Raw genomic sequence first — 11685 nt, forward strand, 5'->3', positions numbered from 1 at the left:
TTCAGTGGGTTAAGCAGCCAACTCTCGGTTTAGATTTAGGTCATAATCTCTGAATGGGGTGGGGGATAGAGCCGCTCCCTGCTCAGTGGGGAGTCTGCTTGGATTCTTTCTCTCCCTCTGCCTTTTCCCTCCTCCCACCACTCTCTCTCAAATAAATAAACCTTTAAAAAATAAAAGTTAAGGGTTTATGAAGGAAATTCTAAGTAAAGAACCAACCTGGCATATTTCTCAATAAGAAAACAGCATTGACTGGATGATTAATCACCTAGGTTTTTAAAGTAGTTCTAATAAAAACCAGTAGGTTTCTTTTTTTCTTTTTTAACTTCAGAAAATTATTCTAAATTTCATTTAGAAGAATCAACAGGCCAGTATAGCTAAAAATTCTTAGCAATATTGTATCCTTATTAAGAACAATTTACTGACCATTAGAAAGTTGTTAGTTTTTCTGTGACTCTATTAGGAAATGACAACACTTAGAGGTAAGGGCATCACCATCCCTTTCTCCGTGAGCATAGAAGTGCATTGTTGCAACGCTGTCGTTTGTTTATTTTAAGACAACAATGAAGGAAAACAGGATATGAGGCTTCTAGCAGAGTGCCCCAATGTTTCTACCTCCTTCCTTCCCTAAGAGATGTTTTTCCCCTTTTCTAATCTCTTAACAAAAAATGTAAAGAACATGTAAAAAATTTCTTAAAATACATAAAATAAGACTTCTTAGCTTTGGTGTCATTGTATGACCAAACATTTCCAGGCTGAAGAAATTATATTTCTGTGTTATATTCAAATTTCGGCCCTCTTATTTTGACATCAAAGACATTTGTATTCTCTAAGACAAAAATATAAAATGATAGAACTAGCTTTTTCTGTTTTTTCTACTAGACAGAGACTTCACTCTTAAGGGCACACATGTTTTTCTTCCTTCCAAGAATGCCATTTTATTTCCGAATAAACAAGAAGTGAACGCTTTCTGAATGGAGGAAGACATGGCCTCAGAGCATTCTACTGCTTACCAGGTTATCTTTTAAGTGAAAAATGGATTTATTGCGTGTTGAGGCTCTACTCAACTTATGGTCTAAGTTTGAGGGTGAGGGAGAGAAAGAGAGAGAGAGATTGGTAAAGAGAGAAGTTGGAAAACCTGCTAAAGGGGAAATGAGTGACAACATGAAGAAAAATGTCTCAGGTCATCAGTTCTTGCTGACCATTTTTTTCTACGATATAGAAATCATAAAGGAAATACATAAATTACCAAAAATATGTGAATAAGCTTTGTATTCAGGAAGCTAGTTCTATTCAGATATAGAGTGCCACAAAGAATAACGACCCATATATGAATAAATGGAATTAAAAAAGAAAAGTTCACCTTGATTAGTTATCTTTCTTATTTCTCATCCTTTTTATTGTTTCTGAAACTTGGACTATTTTAACTAAGCTTCCTTAAAAATCCCTCTGTTAGATTCTCTGCTGCAAGTAAGGTTACTTTGGAAGGACTTCTTTTCATCTTGTTATCTTGGAAATGAACGATTTCCTGAAATTTTCTTCTTTTCTGTTCTCTTCTCTTCAGGAAGCACAATCACTTCCACTGCCACAATTATCACATTTATGGAAATGACTCTCAGATACAACTTTTAATTCCTGATCCTAGTTTCCTGGTTATAATAATAAACTGAACATTTCTACATTTTTTTTTTTTACATCTCAACCATGTTTTCAGTTTCTTAACTCAAAAAATTAGATTCATATTTTTCTCCTTTTTTCACCTCAATTTTATAACTAGTTCCCACATCTCAGTGACTTTTGCATTACCCAAAAGATATCACTCTGGTTCACACCTTTTATATTCCCTACCTTGAACCACCACTCACATCCTATCTTTCCCCACTCATGCTTATCCATCCTACACACTGTGGTCAGATTAGTCCAGCCAAAGCACTACTGAGATCCTCTCTGCCAACAGAAATCCTGATCTTTACGTTAAGATCCCGTTTGTAATGATACTTCCTCTGTGGCATTTTTCTTGATATACACACTGTTTGTAGTATCTCTCTCCTTTTATACCCCATTACATTTTAGGTACACTTGTTTTTATGTCAATTGTCTTACCCTTTTGGCTATATTTGTGGAAAAGCTCATAGAAAAAGAGAAATTAAAAACTTTTCCAAAAACCAACATGCCAGAAATGAATCTTAGTCTCCTGTGGTGATAGTTGCATTCTTGTTTATGTCAACATCCAACAAGAGGATTAATTTGATGCCTCTGTTTTTCAACATTCTTTGAAATCTGATTCATTCTTTTGAAGGCTAAGCATCCAAACTGAACTCCCTTAATAAATCAAAACCTGTATCATCTAGTCAGGTTTTCAGCATTCTATAAAATGGTGATTTGGTACAAAACCACTGTAAGTAGAAAGAGTAAGACAAGACACAGAACTCAATCTGTATGTCCTATTGCAGTTCTGTGAACTTTGAATTGGATTTCTGAAGAAAAGCAACTCACTTTTGCATGATGTGGAGCCTCAGTGAAACCCCAGAAGCCTGTGATTCCTAGAGGCCACCCAAAAGCCCAGCTGTAGTGATAACACTACCCTCCACTCCTCCCGTTTCTTGGCCTACTATCACTGATGACTTTTTAAATAGTTGCCAAAGTCACAACTGCCCAACCCCCAGGAAAAAAAAATGTACTGCTAAAATCAAGGTATACCTAGTTCATTTATATAGATTAGAAATATCGATATTCTTTAAAGCTATTTCTCCCATCCAAGTACTAACTCATCCCGATAGAGGTAACATCAAAAAAAGCTAGCGGCCCAAGAAAAGTATGCCATTTTTTTAGCATTTTCATGGTACAAAATTACCCTCATAGGGCTGGCAATCTAAAAGATGGGTTGTCTACAAAAAAAACTTCCAACTAGAAGTTAGCACATTTGGAGTCCATGTGTGATCAAGGTCACAGTAATGAACAGATTGCTTGACCTTATCCCCTGCTCCTTTGTTTTCCCTCAGAAGAAAAAAGTATGCTAATTCAAATTAAATATTCAAATTAAATACCGTAAGAAATAGTTAGGTCTGCTCCGGACACAGGGAAGGTCGAGTAGAAGCGAGAGAATGCTTATAACCAAATTTTTGTGTACACGGTATCAAAAACAAAAAAACAAGCAAAACCCAATGTCTGTAAAGCTTCGTAATAACAGCGCCATCTTCCTTCACTTTTTTGGGAAAGAAACTGAAGGCTCCTTAGTTACTTAATTCTTTGAGGCAAATATTTTATGGCAAGGTGAGGCTTTCACCTAGAGGTAGAAATTCTCTAGGTTTTTGGACTACAGAAAAATCTGAGGCCATCTAGAATTCCAAGGCAATACTGAATGAAGAATCTCTCAAATTCTTCCCTACGTTTATTCACTTTCCTAATAAGATCTCACCAGATTTTGGGGTGCCTGTGTGACTCAGTCAGTTAAGGCTCTGCCTTCAGCTCAGGTCATGGTCCCAGGGTCCTGGGATAGAGCCCCACATCGGGCTCCCTGCTCAGTGGGGAGCCTGTTCTCCCTCTCCCTCTGCCCCCCACCCTGTTCATGCTCTCTCTCTCTCTCACACTCACTCTCTCTCTCTCTCTCAAATAAATAAATAAAATCTTAAAAAAAAAAATCTCACCAGATTTTTGAAAATCCCAACTGGCCAAGTCAAAATTTGAATTTTTAATTTACCTCACTGACTAATATGTTTGTATAACATTTATAATTTGTAGAGTGATGAGACGTTGGGTGAATGACACATAAGATACCATTAGACTTAAGTCCTAGAACGTATACTTAAAGCAATGAAAGTTGGGAGAATCTGAACTTCACTCACAGTAGAATTCTTGATTAAAAATAAGCTACACCTTTTCCTCTTTTTCTCTCTCCTGTAAAACCCACTATGAAAGCCATGTTGCTTTGTTAACTTTCATAGCATGTCTTCCACCACAGCCTTCAACACCTGAAAAATTAGTGGAAGAATTTGACTGATTATAGAGGCTGTTTTCCTTGTTCCACGGCTTGTTCTAAAAGGGATACTCAGCAGAACTTGCATTTTTTTCTTTCATTTTGTGCTGTCTGCATGAGTAATTACCTCCCTGATTTCTGAGATGCAATTGAGTAGCTTCTACATTAGAAAAATCCAAAGATTGATAGAGGCATCGCTCCTAAAGGATTAGTTTGCTGCTGTAATTCCACGGAGTAGGTCATTCAAATAGCAAAATGCTGCAAAGTTTAATTTCTTCTGTTTTTAAAAGCCAGATATTGTTACCAGTTTCAGGGAAATTGGAAAGGTCCCATGGGTCTGTTAAGCAGGTGATGATCTTTCAAATTCCCCCTGAGGGGTTGTTTTTGCCTTCAGGGAATATGTTATCCTAGACTGGGGCTTTGCAATAACCAAGGCAGAGATCACTTTCTTGAAAGATAAATCTGACGTCAATTAATTTACTCATCGGTAAATTACAATTTCTAAATATCTGTCCTGATAACTTCATAGCAAGCTGAAATCAACTATGCAAATCCCTTAGCAGTATTTGAGCTATAAGAAGCTTTATAACCTGTTTCAATAAAAAGAATTACTTCTTTTAAAACAGGTGTCATCTTTGGATGAGGCAGCCTACCTTCGTTGGCTTGGGCTGCCATAACAAAATACCATAGACTGGTATTAAGGGTGGCTTAAACAACAGAAATTTACTCTCTCACAGTGTGGAGGCTGGAAGTCTGAGATCGAGGTGTCCAAGTGGTCTTACGAAAACTGTTTACCTGGCTTTCCAATGGCCATCTTACTGTGCCATCACATGTGGAGAGAGAGATCTCTGATATCTCTTCCTTTTTTTTTTTTCTTTTTAAGAACACCAGCTCTTTCAGATCAACGCTCCATCCTTCTGATCTTATTTAGCTTAAATCACCTCCTCAAAGGATCTATCTCCAAGACTGACACATGAGGGGTTGGAGTTTCAACATATGAATTTGGGGGCATACATTCAACCCATAACATAACCCAAAATTAAAATAAAGATTCAATGAAATTTCACACATTTTAGATCCTCAAAAATTGCATAATCCCAAACTTGCATTACATGTGGAATCTGGGTTTAGACTCCCCGTCTGCCTCTTTTTTCTCTTTCTTTCTTTCTTTCTTTCTTTCTTTCTTTCTTTCTTTCTTTCTTTCTTTCTTTCTTTCTTTCTTTCTTTCCTTCTTTCTTTTTCTTTTAACTAATCAGTCTGGTGGTCCCTTGTATCAGGCAGGTATCTGACATGTATACCGTAGAGATTGCAAAAACCATTACAAATAAAATTATTTGTAGCTAGCCAAAGAAAACGGAATCAGGTTTGTTTATTCCCTAGTACTTTTCAAGTTAGCTTATTTATTATATTTACAAGCTTATTTAATTTGTTGCAGATGTTCAGGGGAAGGTTTTGTAAGCATTCACTGTTAGAATGTTTTTTCATTAAATCCATTCTCCAAATGTCTAAATAATGACAAAAGACCTCCTAGCAGAATATTAAGCCAGGAAATTCATCCAAAGATTACAACTGTAATCATAACTGGTATATGCTGTAGTTGCTATTTGATTAATTTGGGCTCAGTATAATGTTGGAATGATTGCTTTTGACTCAATTTTTTTCTCTTCTATAAAAGCAAACACTAACGTGGAGAAGACACAGGACGAAATGGTGGACTCTTAAGCTAAATTCTTAATGAAGGCAGAGAATCGAGTTTTCAGGTCATCGTACTGTTTTCCTCTAGCAATACTGAACATAGACTCCTACTTTCAAAATAGAATGACAATGTTCTTTTTTTCATTTATTTATTTAAATATTTATTTTCATTCTATTTGTGTAGCCTGGAATATCTGTCTTTTTGAAAGTTCTCTGTTATACTATTTCTTCTTGGCTTTTAAAATTAGTTCTGCTCCATAGTCATCATTTAAGTGAGAGGCGAGATCCTCATAAGTTAGCTGCACATTTCATTAATTAAAATTCAACCTCCTGGGGCGCCTGGGTGGCTCAGTTGTTAAGCGTCTGCCTTCAGCTCAGGTCGTGATCCCAGGGTCCTGGGATCAAGCCCCGCATCGGGCTCCCTGCTCCGCGGGGAGCCTGCTTCTCCCTCTTCTACTCCCCCTGCTTGTGTTCCCTCTCTCACTGTGTCCCTCTCTGTCAAATAAATAAATAAAATCTTAAAAAAAAAAAAAAAAAAAAAAGAAATTCAACCTCCTAAGACAAACGGCAGATGCTCTACATATTTAGCACAGTGTCTTCTAACCAGCTGTACTAATCTGGGCAGTAACACTGCCCTGTAGCTAAACATCTGGACAGAGCTAGAAACCAGAATAATAAATACTTTCAGAATTACATCAAACAGATGCCTACAGGTGACATCACAAAACAGAAAAACGGGGGAAAAAAATATATATATATATATCTTTGTTGCCAAATACAGTAGTGTAACTTGAAAGACAGATCATGCAAATTTCCCACTACTGCTCTCAACAAATTTGACTTAAAGCAACCACATTTTCCATTCTATAACTAGCTGTCAGATTGCATAGCACAAAATCTTAGAATTCAAACAGAGATGAGGTAGTACAGTTATAAAAACTGCACCACATTGTAGAACAGGGGAAAGCACTGGCTCTTTTACCATTTAGTACTTGTGTCAGAAATAAAGTTAAATTTCCTAGAAAACAGCATGTCAAAAAAATGCTCCCGTGCCCTAACTCTGCCCACTGCATTAAGGCACTGTTGAATTCACCACAAGAATTGTGAAAATTAGTTGCTTGCCTTTAAAAAATCTATCATGGAGGCATATTTTTCTCTCCATACAGAATGGACGACAATATTTGACGTTATTTGTTTTCACGGTAACACGGGTGGAAGTTGAAAACACTTTGACGCCACTTGCTTTGGGTGTCAGGATTCCAAGATAATCAAGCAACTTTAACATCCATGCTCCCAGGGTAGACTTAGGAATTTTGATGTTATAATGGAAGGAGTAAGAAAATGCTCCCGCTTAATGATACATTTCCACTGTAATAGGAATTTAGAGACTATGTTCATCTGATAAACATATTTCTTCTAGACAGAGATCAATTGGAAAAATCTTTCCCCAATTTCAAATTAGAGATTAGAAACAACCAAGGTGACACTGTACTCAAATAATATGATCCTAAAATTAACATAACGAATACATATAAAGTAAGATAATTGAAAACTTTAGTTTGGTTCTAAGAAGACCAGGCATTCTCAAAGCTGAATTTTTTCCTCCGTGCCAGCTCATAACTCACTAATTAAAATCTCTAGGCAATCTGAGAAAAAAATATAAACTTTTTTTTTGTAGAATTGTCATTTCATGATTAAGCGTAAACATTTAGAGTCCAGAGTTCCTTTTTACCCTTTCAATGATATTTCAAATATACACAGAAAGTGAGCATTTAAAGCTTTCTAATAGATGTAAGCTTAGATCTAAACATCAATGAAGGAAAATGTTGTTCTCTTAAGCTATCAGGCCAAGATATTTTTTTTTTCTATGCTAGCTTTCAGAAAATTTTCTTTCCTTTACATTCAGATGCAGAAGGTGTTTTCATATAAATAAAATTTAAGAGAGGCTTGAAATTTTTATTGTCTTTCCCACTGCAGAATAAACTAGTCAAGTGTGTGCTGTTAAGAACTCACACCATCACTGTAGCTGAAATTTATATACCAGAAGTTTACCATCTGATAAAGAAGGAGGAAAGAATATCCTTTTTTTTAAAGATTTTATTTATTTATTTGAGACAGAGACAATGAGAGAAACAGAGAGCACATGAGAGGGGGGAGGGTCAGAGGGAGAAGCAGGCTCCCTGTCGAGCAGGGAGCCCGATGCGGGACTCGATCCTGGGACTCCAGGATCATGACCTGAGCCGAAGGCAGTCGCCTAACCGACTGAGCCACCCAGGCGCCCCATGAATATCCTTAACATTGGTAGTTGCTGAGTATCATTTTCACAGTAATAAAAAAGTAAATAAGTTTCTTAAAATTTATTTAGAAAGATTTTCTCATTCTAACAGTTAGTGTCTTGATAAAAAATGACCCAAGATTTTGGAAATCCTAAAGACACTCTGTCAGAGGTCAAATCTACTTAAGAATCAAGAAAGAAAAATTGCATTAGGGCCTTTCCGAGCTACTCAGGGAAGGGTCCATACGGCGTTGTTTTGCGTTTCCGTCCTAACTTAAAGGGAAACTTTCACAATATCCGGAGCCCTTGATGTCCTGCAAATGAAGGAGGAGGATGTCCTCAAATTCCTTGCAGCAGGAACCCACTTAGGTGGCACCAAACTTGACTTTCAAATGGAACAGTACATCTACAAAAGGAAAAGTGATGGTATCCACATCAGAAATCTGAAGAGAACCTGGGAGAAGCTTCTGCTGGCAGCTCGTGCCATTGTTGCCATTGAAAACCCAGCTGATGTCAGCGTCATATCGTCCAGGAATACTGGCCAGCGAGCTGTGCTGAAAGTTGCTGCAGCTACCGGAGCCACTCCTATTGCCGGCCGCTTCACTCCTGGAACCTCCACTAACCAGATCCAGGCAGCCTTCCGGGAGCCGAGACTGCTGGTGGTTACTGATCCCAGGGCTGACCACCAGCCTCTTACAGAGGCGTCCTATGTTAACCTGCCTACCATTGCTCTGTGTAACACAGACTCTCCTCTGTGCTACGGGGACGTTGCCATCCCTTGCAACAACAAGGGAGCTCACTCAGGGGGTCTGATGTGGTGGATGCTGGCCAGGGAAGTTCTGCGCATGCATGGCACCATTTCCCGAGAACACCCGTGGGAGGTCCTGCCTGATCTCTACTTCTACAGAGATCCTGAAGAGATTGAAAAGGAAGAGCAGGCTGCTGCTGAAAAGGCTGTGACCAAGGAGGAATTTCAGGGTGAATGGACAGCTCCAGCTCCTGAGTTCACTGCTACTCCGCCTGAAGTTGCAGACTGGTCTGAAGGCGTGCAGGCGCCCTCGGTGCCTATTCAGCAGTTCCCTACTGAAGACTGGAGCGCCCAGCCGGCCCCTGAAGACTGGTCTGCAGCTCCCACTGCTCAGGCCACTGAATGGGTAGGAACAACCACTGAGTGGTCTTAAGCTGGTCTTCCACAAAGGCAAACAAAATGGAAATAGAAATGGAAAAGGTTGACGGAAAATAAACAGTTTGTAAAAGTCGAAAAAAAAAAAAGAAAAATTGCATTAGGGTCATAATTATAGGAAAATATCAGAAAGAATAAGCTGAACATAGAATAAGGTATGGGGAAAGAAACCAACATGTTTACTTAATTTATAAACCCATTTATGTGTGTTCATACATAATTATATAGCTAGAAAGATAGTTTAGTAGATTGACAGTTAGACATTATGAATATCTAACTATATCCACAAATCTATGCATATATTTTTCTAGGATCTAAAGTCTAATTTCCAGTTGAAATTAATATAAAATATCTCCCTTAGGTAACAAGAAACAAATTCTGCTTATACAAGTGTAATGGTCAGTTAATGTTTTATACTTATTTCAAAATGCTTCGTTGTATTACATGCTATATCCCCAAATATAAGCCTTTAGACAACATGTAAGAATAATCTTGTCAATTTACTTGGATAACATGCTTGACTCAAATTATTATCTGGAAACTATCCAGGCCAGGTAACAGTACATATAAGGGGGGGGTATCTTGAACAACATATTTATAATTTTTTAAATTATTAATTGGGAAATATTAATCCCAAAATATGGAATAAAGGCTATATATAGTAGTGTCAAAACATTATACACACATAAGTGTGTTTGCACATGTATTTATGTTATATATTATTATATTTGTATATAATATAACATTATATTATATATTACAATATATATTATATATTATGTCATATTATATATAATATTCTATTATTTATATATTATATATTATGTTTTAAAATAATATATTTTACATGTAGAATATAAGACTATATATTGATATGTACTGGGATGGCTTAGACAAATTAGAGCTAAGATATGATTGGCGACAATACACACACACACAAAATCATTCAACATGCAGAGAACAGTAGGTAAGTGTCAGCGTTCCGTGCCCAGTTTCCTCTCCTCTAACTGCCATGCTGGCTCTTGAGCACATCAGGTATGTTGTTGCCTTAAGCCACTGGATTTGGATGTTCTCTGTCCCTGGAACATTCTTCTAGAATATAGATGGAATTTTCTCCTTTACCTCCTTCAAATTCTGTTCAACCTTCAACTGACCAATAAGAACTACTTCGGCCATATGTAAAATCGCTCTTCTGTAACCTTAATTGTTGTACGGCCAGTCCCCCCTTAACTTGCTTTGGGTTTGATTGTTGTGTTGTTGTTGTTTTTTATGTAGACCATTTATAATTTTCTAACATGCTACACAACTTACTTATTATGCCTACTGTCCACTTTCCTCCCACCAAAATGTAAGCCCACTGAATATATAAAGTCCTTATGGCTTTCAAATATTCTGAAAAATATCTACCACCGCATTCATGGGCACAAGAATGGTATCTCTCTATTCATACTAATCTGTTATCTTTCCTTTTTGCTCCAAGCCCCCAGGGCTTCCCTGGTGGAAGGGCTATAATTTAGTGGAAGAGAGTGTCTTCCAGATGAAATCTAACTTTTGAAATAGTCTCATCCATATAAAAGTTCGTATGCTATGATAGTTCTAATATAATACTCCCAAGCAACTTTCTCTGGCTACATCCACTCTGTTTTACTGTCTCACTATTTCATGTCTACTTTTCTTTAAGCCACATACACCAAATGGGATTCGCTCATGAAAATAGGACACCTTCATGGTCTGAGGCCGTGAGGGACTTAAGACATAGGGATGGCATATCTGCCTTTGTAAAATGTAAATTCACGCATTCCTTTAATAAAAAGTAACACTTCACATTTCTACAGCACTTTATTTCATTGCATCTTCACAAAATGGAGTTATGGCAGGTATTATCAGTCTTCATTTTTCAGATGAGGAGACAGGGGTTTAAATAAATTAGTAAGTTGCCCAAGGTCAAATTTCTAGTAAGTGAAAGAACTGGGACTATACTATGTCTTTTGACTTCTAATCCAATGCTGCTTTTCCTAGATCATTCTGTACCCCTTATATCAAAGCTCAGGTCACAGTAGCTCCAATGTACTGGAGGCATTGATACCAATCTGAGGACAACCTGAACCACCACTCATTCTAGTTCATTCTACTACCTTTGTTTCCCTAGCTTTAAAATTTCATCAAGCACTCCAAAAATAAAGTAACTGTGGAGCAATAACTGTTGAGAACCCCCTTATGACAATCATTATACTAGTTGTTTTATATACACTACTTCATTTAACCTTGTATGGGAATCCAAAAAGAAGTTGAGAGAGAGAAAGAGAAGAGAGGGAGGGAGAGAGAGAGGAAGGAAGGGAGAGAGAGAGAAAGAAAGAAAGAAAAAGAAAGAAAGAAAGAAAGAAAGAAAGAAAGAAAGAAAGAAAGAAAGAGAGAGAGAAAAGAAAGAAAGAAAGAAGAAAGAAAGAAAGAAGAAAGAAAGAAAGAAAGAAAGAAAGAAAGAAAGAAAGAAAGAAAGAAAGAAAGAAAGAAAGAAAAAAGAAAGAAAGAGAAAGAAAGGAGAAAGAGAGAGGGAGGGAG

The 11685-nt window shown here is 37.2% G+C and overlaps 1 protein-coding gene across 1 annotated transcript; it reads left to right on the forward strand.

Annotated features, from left to right (window-relative positions):
• The first annotated feature begins 8161 nt into the window (after positions 1-8161).
• LOC123838468 (small ribosomal subunit protein uS2-like) lies at positions 8162-9193 on the forward strand. Its single transcript, XM_045867444.3, has one exon. It carries the CDS (start codon positions 8264-8266, stop codon positions 9122-9124), a length of 861 nt encoding a protein of 286 aa, XP_045723400.2. The 5' UTR covers positions 8162-8263; the 3' UTR covers positions 9125-9193.
• The last annotated feature ends 2492 nt before the right edge of the window (positions 9194-11685 follow it).

Source organism: Mirounga angustirostris, unplaced genomic scaffold (assembly GCF_029215605.1).
Source record: "Mirounga angustirostris isolate CCGP_5_RB_7025 unplaced genomic scaffold, mMirAng1.0.hap1 SCAF_3, whole genome shotgun sequence".
Lineage (NCBI taxonomy): Eukaryota > Metazoa > Chordata > Mammalia > Carnivora > Phocidae > Mirounga > Mirounga angustirostris.

Bases quoted from the DNA above. Each gene is read 5' to 3' on its own strand.
- LOC123838468 (XM_045867444.3), top strand. From the start codon at position 8,264: ATGAAGGAGGAGGATGTCCTCAAATTCCTTGCAGCAGGAACCCACTTA.